The sequence below is a fragment of the Hippoglossus hippoglossus genome, chromosome 9 (assembly GCF_009819705.1).
Source record: "Hippoglossus hippoglossus isolate fHipHip1 chromosome 9, fHipHip1.pri, whole genome shotgun sequence".
NCBI classification, from domain to species: domain Eukaryota; kingdom Metazoa; phylum Chordata; class Actinopteri; order Pleuronectiformes; family Pleuronectidae; genus Hippoglossus; species Hippoglossus hippoglossus.
Genome location: NC_047159.1, coordinates 24024456 through 24043491, shown reverse-complemented (window position 1 = coordinate 24043491; position 19036 = coordinate 24024456). Strand labels below are relative to the sequence as shown.

Below are 19036 nucleotides of genomic sequence, written 5' to 3'. Positions count from 1 at the left end.
CAAACACCCTTACAAACAAATAAGAGCTTCCTCCTGAAATGAAGGGCTGTTTTTTAAGCCCGGCCAAACACCTCGCCTGCTTTTGTAATTACCACAGGTCAGATCTATTTTCAGCTTCTTTTCAATCTCTCTTCCATCGCCTGCACCGATCGTTATATTGATCCCACACAGATTTTCAATACAGGACAGCAGCCTCCATAGCTTTAACCAAATTACCTTTTTGCTACAACAACAGCTCACAATCGCTATTGCATTTATGTATCAGAACATCGGTTGTTTACATGTGTGTGTTATGCGAAATGAAAGCTCCACCCCGGCAACATGTCTGATCCACTATTCAGAGCTGTCTGTGCGGCAGGCCCTTCATCAGAACCTTGCATTCATGCTGGACTCAGCTGCACCACATGCCATTGCAAATCCAATATTATCGATCCGTCATCCAATTCCCGGCTCTTTCAGCAAACAGGAAAGAAAAAAAAAAGGAAAAGAGATTCAAACTCTCCTACCCTGTACTGAGCAACGCTGTAACAGACAACCGCACATTCACCTCGTCTTCATTTTGACTGAAACTCTCAGTAATTGATGAGGATCTCCTCTTGTAACTGCTGGGTTACATTATAAAAGTGGAGAAGGGGATTCAATTACCACTGCGAATTTATATATGACGCCGGGAAATTAAATTGACTGTGTTTTAATTAATCTGCAGTCTTACTTAAAGGCAATTTAATAAATCATCACACAAAGAAGCCGAAAAAGAACCGGGAGGAAATGGAAAGGGTGAAACTTCAACAGAGGTGGCCTCGTGAGATGTTGGCAGCCTGTCGGTCAGAAGCACGATGTTAATTGAAGGGCTGCTGGTTCAAGTCCCTGGACTGACGAGTCAGAAAGTGGCTTAAGTACGACTGAGTGTACAGTTTGACGTGAGAAGCATACTGTAGCTATAAGCTGACATGCTGCACTAAAGCATTACAACTTGCAAATGTGTTTGCAATCTGATGCTACAGGTTCATAGACACTGTGCTGCCTGTAAGACATGTGGCCGTTTCATTGTGAGAGATGCTTTGTTGGCCAAGTAATATATTTCAACCAGCAACGAAAGATTCCAAAAAGCATAAAGACACATTGCCTAAAAATTCTCAAAACAGCAGTCATATCTGACTGGAAGTAAATGAAAATGCATTACTTCAATTAGCTTTTTTACTTTCACATACTCATATGGGAATTCTACGAACATATTAACATGGAAATAAAAAGGAATTTCAATTTCAAGTCATACCGCACTGTACTGTGGGCAATATTTAAATTGCTCATTCAAACAATGTAAGCTGATTTTGTTTGTATGCTAGCAACATTCAAGTCACATTTAAATTTAAAATGCAATTGCCAGTTTAAAAATGTAAACCAGATTTGACATTTCTTAGCCTGCTCTACAATATTCAAATGCAATAAGTGAACCAGCGCCACCTGTCTGTTGAATTTGCACTTACATGTCACCAAGCTCTTTTGCTGCCAAAAGGAAAATGTGGTGGTCATGGACAAATGGACAAAGTCAGTAGCAGGAACAAATTGTTAGTAGGATAAATTAACTGTTGATATTAGCCTATTGATGAGATTTGTTAAAAAATATAGAATATTGTCCACCTTGTCCTTAAACTGACTAAATCACATCAATCATGACCACATGTTGAAGACACTGAACCCCACACTGTGCCCAGTAGTCTTACATTACTATTGCGCCAGTGACTCACATGATACCCTGCTGTGATCGGTATATGAGTGAGAATAGGTGAATCAGAGGGAAATTGCTTTGGATAAAAGTGTAAAAAAACATCTTGCCATTAACCACTGCAGTATGTTTTGGCTAAGGATTGTTTCTCCAGGACTAAAGGGTGTTGGGTCCTCTTGTCATATACCCTATTTGTAACAAAGAAAGAAAATACATTTAAACACCTGGTTACCACCACTGCCCCTCTCATTCAAAAATCTCAAGTTCAACAGTAAGAAAGTATCCAAATATTTCAGATACATTTGGTTTGTGAAAAATGTGTCATTCCTGATAAATCGTACTGTCACTGGAAAAGGCCACGGCAGTACAGGATAAGGCGACAGGACTTAATAAATTCCTGTTAGGCCTTACAGTCCGTCTGGGATGAGCCTTCCTGGAGATTAGAGAGAGGGCTTTCAGAAGCCGGCCAACCTCCACTAGATTCAAATGACCCCAGACCGGCTAATCTTGCCAAGAGAAAATTCCTCCAGAAGTGACTGAGTGGATTTTATAAGTACTTAAGATATAACAGTGTGGTGATTCTAAGTTCGCCAGTGCTTCAGCGGCCTCAGCGTAGAGCAGGGTTTGCTTCTTATTGCAGCTCAGCTGATGAGAATGGTGAATACTCTATGCGCTATGAGAGCCAAACAGTGCAATCATAATGGCATGGTTATTTTGAAAGCACCCCCACAGTTTCTAGACCATTATGAGGAAGGGAAGCCTGGGCAACAGCCCATCAAATGAAAACTACTGTCTGTCTTCTGCAAGGAAGCGAAGCAGAACAGAATGTTTGCTACTTTGGTTGTCTTGCTCAGATTGATGATGGGAGGAACTCCACAATGTAGTGTTTCGCAACGTTATCTCCGGAGAGAAAAGATACTGAAGATTTTTCCTCTGCCTCCTAATCTGATGGGATCCATTTCAACCTATAACCAGGGCACCCACAAGATCCCTGATAAAATTCACTTTCCATTACGTTGATCTTCATCCTTCATGAAATCTTTTGCGTGAACACGTTGCTTCTGATGTCTTGAACACTTAAAGAGGGGGAAAGGCAAGTTCGACACGCTGTTCTAAAAGGAGCTTCACGGTAATAATTTGACAGGTTTTAAAAAGGACGATTGGGACCAAATTTTCAGTGTGTGGCAGTCGGGTCAATACAGGGCTCCTGTCATTAAGTCTCTGCCAGTCAAACATCCAGCCATAATTGATGAGTTTCCCCTGGGGAGGGTGAAGCTGTCATCGGGGCTGGAACGGCAGGAAGAGGGATTTTATACATGGAACCGATCCCGACGTGATCAAGTCAATCTGCAGGGAAAGCAATCTTGGGGACTTCTGACTCAAAAACAAAGACCAAGAAACCAGAAGCTTATTGGTTTTAACAGGATAGACCTGCAGCCTATTGGCAGCCAGTAAATGGACTTAAAGCACAATGAACTGCTGAACACCGAAAAAAAAAAACCTGACTCACAATTGTAGGCTCTTCGCTTCTGACACAGAGGGACTGAAGATGAACCTGATCAGTGGAGCCAGCACATGATCCGACAGGCAGTAATTTATGTCATTGATATCATCAAGAGGTCTCAGGTTTATGCAAGTTTGTTGCTGCAAAAGTTCAGGGTGTGGTACCTTCAGACTCTGATGGGTGAGGGATAAGGAGGATATGAAAAACAGAGGCCAGGAGGGGAGAGAATCTACGAAAAACACAAAGCGCTGAGGGTTGTCAAGCATGCTGCATTTCATTTAAATGATGGGTGCGATATGTCTATTTCAGGTAAGGGCAGCAAACACAGGGTATGAAGTCTAATAATCAAATCCAGCAGAAGATTTGCAGAGCAAAAATGGCTCTTGACAAAGATGGGAGCAGAAAGATGTGCTGTAACAATCTGTGCAAGTGTGAATGTTGTAGGTAAAATGCATTGTGCTGGAGTAGATTTGACATTGATTCATTAAACCTAGCTCGTCTTGATTACATCTGTAGTGGTAAGCTATTTTCTAGCCTTTCACAAAGACAACCCATGGTGGAAAATGTTGACAACTGGGAAAAAAAACTAGCAAGGTACTGCAATGAGGTTGACTGAGTCAAAATCACTATTGTGTGTGTAGTGGGCTTGGACGGCACAAATTAAAGAGGAAAAAATGGGGAGGAGGAGGAGAGAGGGAAAAATGCAGATGGGGTATTATTTTTCTTTTTGTATCCCATCTAATTGCAATCATAGGCAGATGTCTGAAAGTGTGACAGCATCAGCAGAATTGCTGCTGAGAGCACAGAATCTTTGTCTAAAAATAATCAGACATTCTGTGTGCTGCTGTTTGTTATAATGGTAATCGATGCTGGAGGCTTTGAATTCCATCAATTTATAGATCCACTCTGTTCTGCCTGGTGACTGTACTGCCTCACAACCCCCACCCGCATTCGCACACCGACGCAGAAAAAAACCACACACACTTGCACGCAAGGTCTCGCACAAAAGAGCGGCCGGGCACACGCGCTCGCACAGACACATGTGCACTGACATCTGCGCATAGGGGCTGCAGCAAGGCAGAGCAGGGACCGGCGTGTGATTAAGATAAGTGTAGTTTCCTTTCATACATTCCTTATCGCCTCCCATTCTCTGTGAGGCACAAGATTGTCCATAGCTAACTCAGATTAGCCCCCACATCTCAGACGCCACATTTGAGAGTAGGGGGGGACTGATCAATAAATCAAATCACCACAATCAATGGCCCCAATCACTGCAGTCTAGTCTGGCCTCAACATTATTACTGGAAACCCCCCCCTCCCCTCAGCCACTGGGGCAGGATGGAGCTGTTTGGTGGGGGGATGGAGTGGTGTGGGGAAGAGCACACACTGGCGTCTGTCCATATGAAAGATCCAAAACTAACTGTTATCTAGCCTGCTTTGGGCTGAGCATCAGTTAAGGGCCAAACACGCAGGCAAAGAAAGTGTGCGTGCATGTGTGTGTGCGTGCATGTGTGAGTGCGTGCTGGACCGTCCACAAAGAGGGAGTCGGGCGGGAGGTGCCTCTGACCTCCACGACCTGGCGCTCGGAACGTGTGCTGAGCACACTGCCCCTGACGGGGAGGAGGGTGAGCGGCTGCTATCACCTGGCATCTCCCTCCATCTGTTTACCGCCGACTAATGCTCCTTCACTTTTACTCTCCATCAGCTCAGCTAGAGCAGTTCACACCACCAACGCACTGCTATTAGACCACACCACACCTGGGTCAAAACACTATTTGCATATAGGAGTTTGTTTTAACCCGCTGCAAGTGCCAGATGGGTGGAGTTAACCTCAGGGTGACAGTTCAGATTAGGTTAAATGTTTGCCAAAACCAAAATATGGTTATAGATGTGCAAATTTTAAAATAACTGCAAAGTGCCGTTTTCTTTATTGTCATTAATTTTTAAGCATTTTGCCTTTTTTGCAGTTCGACAATTTAAAGAGACACCGAAAACAATTGCAGACTGATTCAAAGATTCAAAGATTCAAAGATTCAAAGATTCAAAGATTTTTATTTTCATTATACTCAGGTACAATTAAATTGAAAGAGAAGGGGGTGGGGCAAGTAGAGTCCCAAACCATGAACATTGCAGATATATGGCATGAAGGTCGGTGTCTATCTGAGTTTTGTCCGGGTACTCCGGCTTCCTCCCACAGTCCAGACACATGCAGATCGGGGTACTATTAATTTGAGATTGCAAATTGTCCATAGGTGCAAAGAGTGTGCAAGTGTGACTGGTTGTTTGTCTCTGTATGTTGGCCCTGCGATAGGCTGGCGACATGTCCAGGGTGTACCCCACCTCTAACCCAATGTCAGCTGGGATTGGCTCCAGCTCCCCCCACCACCCTCAAAATGATAGGCAGTATAGATAATGGATGGATGGCATGAGCCTTAACCGTTATACAACAGATCGCCCTCTTTGTATGACTCTTGAAAAGGATCGGTCTCCAACCTTTTTGACTTGGTCGCCTAGCAGCATCTCTACAGCTTATAAACATACACTGACTGATAAGCTAATGCTTACGGCTAAGCTAATTATCTCGTGGCAGTACAGTCATATATAACAGATATGACTAGCATTGTTTTTCTCATGTGCCTGGAAGAAAGCAATGGAGTGTGCTTCTGTAAATGTCAAACTATTAAGCAACATCCACTTGCATCCCACTGCCGGTGGTTGCATGTGTCTACTGCTTGTAATCAATTCAACTGAAGAGTGGTTATTTTACTAATGTTTAGGGGCTCAAAGAGGTAAAATTATCTCATAATTCTTAACACAAAAAGCAACAATTAAAAGTAGAACATTACCTTGAAAAGCAAAAGGATTTTTATGCAGCAGCATTACTGACGGCACTGAGCAGAAATATGTAGGTAGTGTATAGATTGTGAGGACTTACCGACGAGGAAAATCACATTTCATTTTGACACCTCTCTAAACTCTGGACTGGTAAGTCTGATAAATCATCCAAAATAATTAATCCCCAGTCAGTCAGGCTGTCTTCAAACAGCATGCTAAATCTTACAAAAGGAAGGAGAAGCGTGTGAGCATTACAACCATCAGCAAAAGGTGTGACTGGTGTTGTCAGCCATTATTCGTCATACCCTGCTTCATTTAGAGAGTTTTTGGCGCCTGATGCACCACAGCACAGCCTACTTGTCAACACTTCTCTCACTGTAATTCCAACATTCACACTTGGACACACAGGCACACACACATTTCCTATTCCTCACTGATACATTGATAGCACATCTTAGTATGATCAGGGAGGCTCTAATTCTATTTATCGTCAAGTCTTATTCAAAAATAGTATCAAGAAGTGTCATTTCAGCATAATACTACAGCCCTTTCACACAATCCTGTTCCCACTCCGAATCCAATGAATAACTTTAAATGTCCTCCAATTAGAAACTTCAAATTGCAATCCATGACTGAATGCTCCAAACGAAGGCCAATTACAACACCTTATTTATCATCATTAAGGCCAACCATTGTTCTGCTCCTTTCAAACTCTGTGGTTACAATCAGGGTGTCTATTGTCATTGTGTGGTACATGCAGGGTGACTAATTACATAGTCCTATGATTCATTAGCAGACTAGTGGGTTGAAACCTGAGAGAAGCCATGATAACTTCAGTCGGCCAAATGTTCAACTCAAGCGGGGATGGGAACATGGAGGAGCAACAGGGAGGTCTCACAGTAGCCAAGAGCTCAGCAACTGCCGGTGTTTCAAAGTTTTTCGAAGGGGATGCATAACAAATTAGCAGAGCAGTGACAGTGTGGAACTTGAACAATCAAATTGGGGACAAGGTTTTGGTTTTTTTTTCTTCTTTCAAAGTGGGAAAAGCAGACTGCACTGTGGGGGACTCATTTCTGTGAAGCTTCAACCATTGAGGTCAGTTAGTGGGAGTTGGAGGAAGGCTCCACAGATGCAGCCATCACCACGATGGCCCACTTTCCCCTGAAACGACGAGCTGCAGCGGTGCAACACAGCTAACCTGCGATTGTTTATTCTCTCTTAAGAAATGTCAATCTGTTCACTCTCAGGTGTGCTGCTCTTCCTCTTGTTTTTGTTGTTTTCTCCCCCCTACTCTCTCCGTTTTCCCATGTCGATTGCAGCAAGATCAAAGCGACGCTGCTGGAAGAATCTGAATATTTCAGGTGTGGAGAGAAGCCTGTGTTTCACACCACCTGTGTAGCACTGAGAGACAGGTCCCTCCTCTCGCTCAGACTCAGTTAGCGGGGCCCCTGGGGCCAGGCGACATGAACCAGGGCCACCTGTCTGAGAGAGAATGAACACTCCTTTACCCTCCTTCTCTCCATCGCACTTTCATTTTACAGCATTTGAACCAAAAATAAATGGATCTAAATAGAGCGGTGAGAGTGGGAATAAAACCGGCGCTGACAACAAGCAGCCGAGAGCTTTGAGCACCGTCACAAAGGCTTGAAGATCTGGTAGACGAGTTCCGCTGCCGCAGAATGGGAGCAACCACTTGAAAGGGCAGTTTATACATGAATCGTTTTTTTTCCCCGTCCTGTTCTGCAGAAGAAGGTAGGACTTACATATTAAATGATGAGCCTGGTCAAGAGAACCAGCAGGATTATTTGCTGCCATAACATAGAACACAGTGTGGAGCAGGTCTGCAAGATAATTCTCATCACCTCATCAGGGCCGCCATTTCTGACCCAAAGCAAATAAAGAGTATCCCTGATGTCCGCGCCAGCCTCACCAGTTTGATGTAGCTGCTCTCCTTGGAGGGCTGTGTGCCTTGACAAGTGTGCATGTGTAAGCACTTGTGCAAGCGTGTGTGTACGTGTATGTGTGTGTGGACATGTGGTCAGGGGGGCGTGGAGCAGGTTCCACACTACCAGTTCCCAGGCATGTCTCTCAAAAGGGCCGTAAAGTCTTTACAGCAAATTCCTTACATTCATCTGTGTCAGAGCGCTCGGCACACATTAGGCGTTTACACGGGAGGAAACACAATCTATTTGATGCTACACTGCCCACACGTCCAGAGCCCTCCTCCCCACACTGGAGATTCACAGTGTTTAACTTCCATTTCATATTCTGAACAGGCAGGCAGACAGGCAGGCGAGTGCAGGGAATGGACTCCATCTTGCTGTAAATCAGCATTTAAACACCCGGCTAAATGTAATCTGGAAAGAGTCAACAAGAGGCCCTCGCATTATGCTGCTCAAGATATTTGTTTTTATTTATTCTGGAATGTGCAATAGATTTTTTGTTGTTCCCCCTAATGATGTATGCAAACGGTGAGCCGGAAAAAGTCACACTTCATTTTTTTCCCCCGGCCGCTGCCGGTGCACATCTTTTAATATCAGTGGTGCTTATGAGAACAAGTGGAGGTTAATCTAAGGAGCGGGTCATAGCCAGCCGGCTCTTTGTAAATGTCAGCAGGGAGATCCAGGCCTTTCTTATTACCCCGCTAAACCAACAAGGCTGATGGCACCAAGACGGATGTGTGACTTGGAGGTGTGTCTCCCCCCACCACCACTTCTCCCCACCGTCACGGACCAACCCCGGCACAGAAAACTTTATTAATCAATTGATTTATCGCCATAAATCAGGCCAGGCTTTGATTGTATCAGCAAGTCATGCAATCAATCAATTAGCCGGGACCTAGCAGCCCAATTTAGCAAAGAAAGATGAATGCTCCCCCACATCATCCATTTGGTTGTCCGTTTACCCATCAAACACTGCTGCTGTTGACTCCCAAGCCCAACATGCATCCTTTTATCGATTTCTGCAGATTAAACTTGCAAAGGAATCAAAGGACACTTAACTGACTTGGAATAATTCTGCCTTCTTCATTTGTAGTGGAGTATGTTCTGTGCTCGTCTTTTATAGTGCTGCCTCATATCATCAAAACAACAAAGTGTAAACATCAAATTGTAAAACACAGAACTAGTATGAGGGATCCAGTGAGTGAAGTGACAGCCACAGATGATTATAAAGTGAATGGAGCCGCTCTGAGAAAAACAGGCGGAATAGGACAAATCATGCATTATTATCAGTCAACCCTTACCAGGTTTATAAGGCAAGGAAAGGGGGCGCAATGGGAGGGGTGGGGATGGCTGAGCAAGGAAACAGCTGGATGAACAAACTGTTGAAAACATATGTATAATGACATATTTGTTTCATATTTTATACCAACTGTGAATTCCAATCCACATTGTGACACCAGCTGCCTCGGTCCAACGCTTCCCATCTGCAACTCGGTGTCAGGAAGTCTCCCAGGACGGGCTGGGAAACTTTGGGGACGACAAAAAACCGACAGGAGCAAGTAGAGCACGACAGAGTGGGCTGCCGGAGCCTTGCCGTGATTCTCCCCCAGCGGCGGGTTCGAATGTGGCAGACTGCGGAGCTGCCGTGGAGAGTAGAGAACACCGGAGGCTCCCCAGGGAGAATGTCTTTGGTGGGATTAGAGCCCCACCAGACGCGGTTCTGCTTCACACCCTCAGACCCCGCAGTGCTACAGCCAGGGGGGGCCACGGAACTGTGGGGGCTTTAAAGTTCTGCCCAATCTCCCCGAGCCCTACCATGTAATTAGAGATAAAGACAGAGGGCTCGGCTACTCAACCTCAATTCTCCTGGCTTCACACAAGGCTGCCCACCCATAGACCCCAGAGGAACCAGCAACACTGCCACGACGCCACTGCCACACTAGCTACTTACAAACCCTATCCAAACCAACTGTTCCATGGACTAAATTTATACGATGCTACAAGGTACGGTACATGATCATGATTGATTGTCGTTCAAATGTGCAGTGTCCTGAAGTCGTTACACCATGATTCCCAATGGCAGTTTACTTTTTTGGACAGTATATTCCACATATTGTCTGTGTCGAAGGGGCTTCATATTGTGAAGATTCTCAGGTAAACAATAAACGTGGTAAAAAAGTCATTTTTCTTCATATCTCCCTCCTTTAAAACACCACCCAGGCAATGGGGGGAAATTTAGAGGATAAGGCAGAGGAGAAACGCTCGACTATATTCAAGAAACACAAAATTATACTATGGAGGGATCCATTATTCATCTCAGATACATTTTTCATTTAAGAGTGGGCTGGATATGAGCAATGATGAATGCATCGCCCAGGATGCAATTTGTATGTAAAATAACAGAAGATTACAGAATATGTTTTAAGTGCAAATGCAGTTTGTTGCCATCTAAGTAGAAAATGCATTCCTACAAAAAGAATAAGACCTGAGCCCCATGATGCTGCTCATAAAATCACTTAGCCCATAGCTAGGACCCTCGCCACTTCTTATAAAGGGTCACAATGAGAGTCTCAATGATGAATGAGGAGACCAGGGTAGATTTTCATTCATATAATATAAACTATCTCTTGGCAGGCCGTTCGGAAGTGTGGGATAAGTAGTAAGCCAAATAACTATGGCTAATTCAACTCAGAATCCCGCTTCCTTTAGATCCTTCTGCAGTGAACACACATTGAGCATTTGCAGACACACTGTTAGATACGTGTCCACGCACAAGTGCACACAAACACACTACAGTGTCTCGCTGCCTGCCAGGCATCCACGTGTTCCTCCCAGGACTCGCTCTCTCCTCATCAGCTTCACTCGGTGCACACCGTTTCAATTCAGTGCCTCTCAAAGACACACAAAGAGCCTTCCCCTCCATTCACAGCACAAAAAAATTTAATACAGCCTCCTAACACAAGACCTGCCCACCACAGAGCATGTAATACAAGTCATTACTGGGCACGCAGAGTGCAGAGGGCTGTGATGGGAGAGACAAGCACAGCGGGGGGAGAACAGAGGGCCCCCCTCACACCAACATCTCCATTTTTCCTCACAACTAGCGGAGCTCTAAAACCAGCCTTAATAACTAAAGCAATCCGATTGATTTTTGGAGGTTCTCTGGAACAAGTGTTTGAAAAGTGGTGGAATTGAGGGGGAAAAGGCCTGTTTACGTTTCAGGGGAAAGTGTCACAGATCCTGCAGGCCCCTGGACGTCATTAGTTACATGACTGATAGCATTCAGAGGTTAATCCACCGCTGAATTTCAACTTTCCCTCCTGCCGCCCCAGAACTGTGGTTGACCCACAACCAATTTGTGTCCAATCACAAATAGGCAGGGTGGGGGGCAGTGTAACTGGGTCAGCCACATTGATCTCAGCCCTGCATTGCATGGCTCTGGGGTCAGGTTTTTGTGTACTGACAAGAGGGCACTAGGTTTAGTTCGGTGCACAAGGAGACAGAGAAGGGAAGCCGCGTTTGGAAGGTAAAGAGAATATGGAGGACGGCAAATCGGCTAATCCGCCGCTGCTCAGGCCCCTCGTGAACCTTCCTTAACCTCAGGGCAATCGCATGACCCGAGGCAAAGCATTACACACATTAAAAAGACATGAACTTCAGCATTGGAGTTTCATGCACAGAATCAATGGGGCCACAGGTGCAAACATTTTCTCCACAGCCAATGGAATATCCCCCACCCCCCCCTTCGCAGGATTACAGTGGAACCTGTTTTTGCACTGTGTTCATGTTAATGTCAGCAATAATAAAGACCTGCAGCACAAGAAACAATAAAAATGAGCACGAGCTGGAGACAGCTTTTAGAGGTGGGCTGGAAACAGCGCGGGGAGTCGGGGGAGAGAGGGCAGGATGTGAGGAGTCTGTCAACTTCTCCCTGTCTGCTCCAGTGTTCGCTCGCTTCAGACTGAGGGGAGCAAATGGGCCTAATTCACACTGGCTGTGTGAGAGTGTCTCTGCTGTCTAGCAGCGTGAGTGGGAATTAGATCTATGGTTTGTAGCCTTCATCCCTTCCCAGACAGACTTGTTCCGGCTCAGAGGCGCTGCCTAATCCGCACCTCTCTCCCGCTTGCACTCCCGGAAAATGACTTCACACAGCTGCCTCAAACGCCCAACACAGCAATTCTCGTCTGACTGAACTCCCCCCTACTAAAAAAAAAAAAGGATAGAAAAAAACTCAGCAGACCTCCCATAGCTCATTTAACATACCAATTCCTCACCAAAACTCACCCTAACCCCCACTAGGGGATGAAAACAACAAGGAAAACAACTACAGCCCCACTTTATAATTTAAGGACTCTTTTCTCTTGAGAGCTGTCAAAATCAGCCGAACAGTGGGAGGAACTCAGAGAGCAAGAAGGTGCCCTGGCGGTGCAGAGGTGAGTGGTTGGTTTCTATGTGAGCAGCATTGTTACTCTCCGTGAAGCTGCACAGTAGTTCAGTCACCTGAGAGTTTCCTCTGGCCCCTCTAGCTCTTCCATGATTCTCTTCCCCCCCCCCATCCGTCCAGCCGTCCAAAGGAATGAGAGGTGAATTGAAATGATTGTCAATTCACAGCGAGAACTCTGGGAACACAAAGCCAAGTGAGTTCTCACATTAAAACCCAGATCTTGGCCAGGTGGTGGTCTCTTCTAGTTGTTGTCAAGGACACAATCATGTTAGATAGACCAGGCTGCAAGAGTGGTGCTCCCAGGCACAGAGAACTGTCAGGGTCATGGAGGGTAACCCCAGATAATGGCAAGGCCACTCAGACGAACCCTCCAGCCTCGAGGACAGGAAACGGGGAGAGATCCTTATTATAAACCAAAGCCTACCTAATGGCTTTCATGTGTTCCATGAAGACTCCACCTAAAAGACTCTACCACGAAGCCTTGCACTTCTTCACCTGTTTTTTCTTCTTTCTTAGAGCTATGAAAAGAAATGCTGCTGCTGTTGAAAAAAAAATTCCCGATCTCCATATTTCCAGGTCTTCAGGCGCCATTATGGATCTCTGGGGAAAGTTATATTAAGTGTATTTCATGAAGAAAAGTTAGTGAGATACAAACATTGTCCTCTATATGCTCAAACTATAAGCAGTCAACTGATGCTGTAAGAAATGTGGTTTAGTTTTCAAGAGCTCCTTAGGCAGCGATGAGAAACAAGTGATATTACAAGAAAAGGAGAATGATTAAAGCCTAATATGGCATAGTAGTGAGGGGAGAGAGAGGTGATTTATCCCTTCACGGCCTTTTGACACTAAATTAAACTGTTGAGTCCATTCCCCCGTGCCAGCTAGTTATCTTTCCAGGCTAATTTAACACTATAATTTACATTCCATATAAAATACATCCTGATGTGGTGCTGTCAAGGCCGTACATCATTTGCAGAGAGTGCTCCAGTTTCGGTGAAAAGGACAGAATTAGATCATATTCATGATGCAATTAAACACTTCAGTGGGAATCGATGTAAAACCGATGAGCCCTGAAAACAATGCATATGGCTGAGAACATTAGAACACATTACCTACCCTTGGATCCCTCGCTCCACAGACGCAATTTAAAATCCTCCACCACTCCACTCTCCGTCTCTCCAGATTCATAACGCACAGCGATAATAAATGAATTTTTCACAAAATTATTCAACTACTAAATTGCCCATGGTAACTGAGTATCAGATGAAAGTGATGTGAATTATTAAGTAGGGAAACTGTTTGTTCTCACCATGGGTGTAATAATTGGCCAAATGAAGAAGAGAGGGGGCGCAGGTTACAGGTTACAGTAAAGGGAGATCTCATAATAAACATCAGCGTTGATGTAAAAATGGGAAAACTCAGTCTGCCGCCGTGGCCTCCAGCTGGGTTGATGGTATCGACCGATTTCCCTGAGGCGGCAGTGTGGGTTTTCTTATGGATACAGAGAGGAGAACATTACAAGGCACTGCTGCACATTCACATGTAAAACTGGCAACAGGCCCTCTGGAGCTGGCAAACCACTGCAACAGCCAGCCAGTGTTACACCACCTCACCACATTTTACATAATCAGACAGACAGCGCAGCAGACCACACACTCACACCGCTCCACTCCAGATCACATCAACTACCTGTCACACTCCTCTCCACAATCATCAGGCTCACTTTGATTGGCTTAGAACCGCCGATTCATGCTACTGGAAATATTACAAAGCGAGCTACTTTTCCTTCATTCTAATTCAGTCTTATGCTCCACGCTACACGTTTTCGTTTGAAAACGTATCATATCTGCTACGGATTGAGTTTTAGAACTGTGTAGAAACCCTGCTGGCCCTGTTTTAGTTTGAAAACTCGGGGGCAGAGCTTTCGTCTGGATGGGCAAACCGACAAATCGATAATGACGTAGACACAACTGCTTGCTGATTGGGTCTTTTCGGTCACAATGTAGCACTCGCTGATTCATCAGGCTCCTTTTACATGACCCTCTTCTGGAAGAAAACAACCGGCATTAGGACGCGGTCACACATACGCACATGTAAAGGAAATATCGTCAAAGTTCACCAAAGTTGAACTCCACACGAAGCCACGCTGCAATTTGCCTCAGCAAAGGAAGTGAATATTTGCCACTGAAACATTTGCATATGTGACCGCGCCCTTCACCTCAGCTCCCAGTGTAGAACACAACAGAGGTAATCAATTACAAGTGTTGTTGACCCTGTTGTCTTTGCTAACAGCTGTTGTTTAGTTCTGCAACGATACAGCTGTTTACATGTGTAGGACGTGAGGTATTATTCAAGCAATCTGCAATAATTTCCGATTCTAGGGGCACATGTATGCCCAGTGTATGTGAGTGGTCACGTGACAGGCTTTTCAGGTGTATTTAATTAAAACTGATATTGAGCTAAAACACAGTGTTTAACATTGTGAAAATACCGTTTTCGAACAAAAACTAAAAACGTCTCCTTCCCAACACATTTTTACTGTCAACTCCCAAAGTTGCTGAAAGTAAGAAAGTAGAGAAATGTAATGAAATTCATACATACAGGGGGGCAGAGTTGCAGCAATTTGTAACCATTTCTGACAGGATGAGTTGGCCTCTCCAACTGAAACAGTAATTATGCTTAATGGTCCTTTAATCTGTCCATCAGACAGGAGGTGAGTAGCCGGGTCAGCCTAAAGTGCTCCAGGTGTCACGGTGTGTCAGGGTACAGTCAGAGGGGTGAAGTGCTCCACGAAGAGTGCCACGGCCGCTCGTTTCGGCACACAACATTAACAGGCTGCAGGACCCAGGCCTCCCTCCAACACACGCATTAGTCAACAGCACATCATACACCTCACGACCACCTCCTGCATGAAAACACTTACAACTGTACTACAGAGACACATGCTCCCAGGATGAAGTGAGCAAACAAGTGAGGAAGAGTGTGGACACTTGACGAGTTTGATCTAATTTGATGACGTCCCAGGATTTGGATGACTGATAAACTTGTGAACTGTTGTGTCCAGCTGGTGCCCTGGCTCGCTGCCATTATCATTAATCTGTAACTCCTGAAGGTTGTTTTTTCTTCTAGGTTTTCGCAGAAACACAACTGAGGAAAGTGGAAAGTAGGAGCTTGGCTAATTCCAGTTCACATTAGAAATCCCAGGTCATGTCCTGTACATACCTTGACAGTCACGCATGTCTGAGCGCCCCTACTCGGACAAAGTCGCGGTGGAGAGAGAGCATTCCGAGCAGAGAGATGGCACCGGGTCAATCCCAATAGTAATAGCAGAGACACAGGGCCCATACCAAAACAAGGGTGAACAAATAGTACCTTTGTACCCAGAGTCATTTGTACCCGGCTCAGGCGCTTGGCTATCTCAGAGCCTGGCAGATAGAGCTCCTAGTCCCAGCTATGCATCTGCACTTGCTGTATTTGTTATCTTGGACAAGCATTCTCCCTCACCGTTTCCCTGGCCAAATAGAGAGGGGGGAGAAAACGAATCACTCCTAGACCTACTCCTGTTGTTCCCTCAGCTGTCAACACTTCTCACAGACTTCACCCCCGCCTAGCCACATCGATACAGAGAAGTGACTGCCGTTTGCTTTATGATTGCCTTGTTTTATTCTCTCAGCCAGGCTTTTTCTCAGCCCTCACAGCTCTAATCAGACCGCCTTGCCTGGACAACAGAGCCATTGTCTCTTTAAGTGAAAGAGGCAGTGGATCAGTGAATCCCTTTCCATTTTCCCGCTTTATTAGCCCAGCGGCACACTACTGTTTATACTAGTGGGTATTCTGTGTTTGCTGAGAACAATTACAGTATGACAAATGATCCGTCAATGCCATCTATCAGGCAAGGGCTGACAGGAATCCTATAGACAGGGCAGCCATTCGTCCCCCGCTCCCCATCCTCTGGGGTCCCATGCTTTGGTATCCATGACAACATGCAAGCCACTTGCCACGCTTGCCACTTCACAGTGAGAGATGAGCGCCCGTGAGTGGCTTTGAAAATTAGCCTTTGACACCCCATGTTCCACTACGCTCCCACCCTGCTAGCCTACAGTCCAGCCCCCTTGGGGGGCTTCCGAACAATCCCAACCCCTCTTTCACATTCAGGCTCACACAAACACAAAGGCAGACACATAGCGAGGCGCTACCATAAACATACCTCTCTATGTCTCACGGTGTCAATTTTATTGTGCCTAAGCTATACGATTCTCAACATTAACCTCACAGCTACATTACCTATCCAGCAATGGAAAAGAGAGAGGAGCCCCACCATCGCCAATGTCCATAAAATAGAGAGAAAATAAAATGGGTGGAATAGAAAGAGAAAGGTTGAGAAGTGCATGAATGCACATCAGGTGCCAGCACATTATCAGACAGTCTGAGCCCTTTACTTCTCACATTTCATTAATGTCTTACTTGAAAAATTATGTGTCTCCTAAACGAAGAAAAAACTTAATTAACTGCTGGAAAGTAGTGGCACTTAGCAGTAGCTCACCTTTTGTCTCAATAATACAGGAATGTTGGGTGTAGTGGGAAGGGATTTAAATGTATGTGCAGAACTGAATGTAATTAAGACAAAACTCTGATGTTAAAAAAGGAGATATTCAAGTATATCAGGAAGTCGACACTGAAAACACAGAGAAGACTCACACGACAGAAATGCAAAAACAGTTAAAGTAGAATTGAAGTAGACGATGTCGTGGGCCATGCTATGATTCCCATTTGACTCCAAGACACACCTTTTCGGAGATGTGTTTATGCCATAAACTATACTTGGCAGCTGAGGATCATATTTCTACTGTGAAAGAAACAAACAAAGCTGTGCAAACGCGGTGCACTGTCAGAAGCAACGGTTTTACGGCTTGTGATTAATCATATTTGGAGAAACATTAAAGGGAAAGGAGGAAACTGGCTCCAGCACCAGGAGGTAAGGGTGTCAAGTGATATAACCCACCACTGACATCAAGCAGAGCCAGCTAGCTCATTGATGTGGCAGCGTCTCATTTTCACCAGTTTGGAAGCAGACAGTTTTGCAGCGCCTTGCGGTTCTTAATTATCTTCCGACTTTGTCTAATTCAATCAACACAACTCAGATCTGGCTGCGAAATGGCACTCACATCCCCTCAAGCTCAGCAAGTCACAAAACACTGAATAAGTGGAACAGTCAAACTGACAAAATGGCATAGCACATGAGGAAAAACTGCTATTTTATCTCCCAGGCTGGGACCTCATCCACAGCGGAGCTAGGCGATGAGGGGAAGCTGAGAGGGCGACCAATCAGCTTTTTGTTTTAAGTTACAAGGCTGCGTTCACGAGAGGGGGAGAGGGGGGGGGGGGGGGCACAGGAGTCAAGTCAATTGATGATGCTGCAGATGCTGCTTCGCTGAGCAGTGTGAGGTCACTCGGTCAGCTCAAACTCTTTAGGTCCCTTGTTCAGATGCTTCCTGGCGGACCCAATATCCTGTTAACACAAAGGCATCCAATTATGATTCCAGACGTCAGTGTGGTACACTACTTCACACAACTTCCTCACAACTATGCATTTTTTATTTAAATGGTACACAAGGCAAACATTCAATGAGTGTGTAGGCATACATAAACGCCCACACACAGAGAATTTAAAAGGTCACTAGGGAATAAATTGTTCACCAATTTGCAGTCTAAAAAGTAAGTGACATAATGAGAGAGGGTGGGATGGCTGACCCCCCCCACACACACACACACACACCCACACCCATCCCCACCCCCCACAAAGAAATCCCTTTCCACATCACAGCTATTCCCACCCATGCACCTCTCATTTAATTCCAAGGGCCACCGCATTATTAGATTTTGACATTATTAGCTCAAATAGCGGAGAGGCCTCGCTGTCATTATAAAGCCTTTACTTTCTCGCTGACTGCCAAATCTGTTTTGCACTAGCTACAGACTGCCAAACGCAACAATGGCAGATTAGTGAAGCCCTTCTCCTGTTGCAGCAGAGGTTAATGTAAAGTGACAGGGCTAAGTCCGCTCCGATTAAGTATGCTGAGAGATATTACAGCAGTTTGTAACATCAGATCGTTATTGGATTAAACAGCATGCCCAACAATGAAAGTTTAATTTTAATTTTCAGTAGGAATATAAAACATGCTCTGAGAGCACTCCTGTCAGAACAAAGGCACTATTATAATACCTTCTTGTTTTTGCTTCCCCCTTTGCCATTACTGGAGTGGCAGACATGGGGAAAAATGATGGTAAGCGAGGATGTCAACCTTTGGATTTTTTCGCCCTGAAGTTAATACATTATTTATAAACCAACAACATTCAACTGCACTTCAAAAACAAGGATTCGGTAAGCTAAAGAGAGGGATATATTAGATACCAAAAAGCTACAAGAGCAATTTCATGTCACCACCCCCCCCCCCCCAATTTTTAGGTTTGGTCATCTACCTCTGAGCCCAGTCAGCCACTGCATTGTAAGAGGTCACTGAACCTGACCAATAAGCGCTTATTAATTCGCACAGAGTCATCCATTAGCCCATCCAATTTTTATG

At 45.0% G+C, this 19036-nt stretch overlaps 1 protein-coding gene across 9 annotated transcripts in view; it reads right to left on the bottom strand.

Moving 5' to 3' along the window:
- The window catches only part of cux2b (cut-like homeobox 2b), an 83599-nt gene that overhangs the window by 49894 nt on the left and 14669 nt on the right, over positions 1-19036 (bottom strand). For 2 of the 9 annotated variants that reach the window (XM_034596684.1, XM_034596685.1), the window contains exon 1: positions 15675-16106. The exons of 5 other annotated variants lie outside the window; for them this stretch is intronic. In XM_034596684.1, coding sequence (XP_034452575.1) covers positions 15675-15842 — 168 coding nt within the window. In that variant the 5' untranslated portion in view covers positions 15843-16106. Of the gene's footprint in view, positions 1-15674; positions 16108-19036 lie in introns of those variants that run through there. 2 more of the 9 variants (XM_034596686.1, XM_034596687.1) reach the window with 2 other exon arrangements.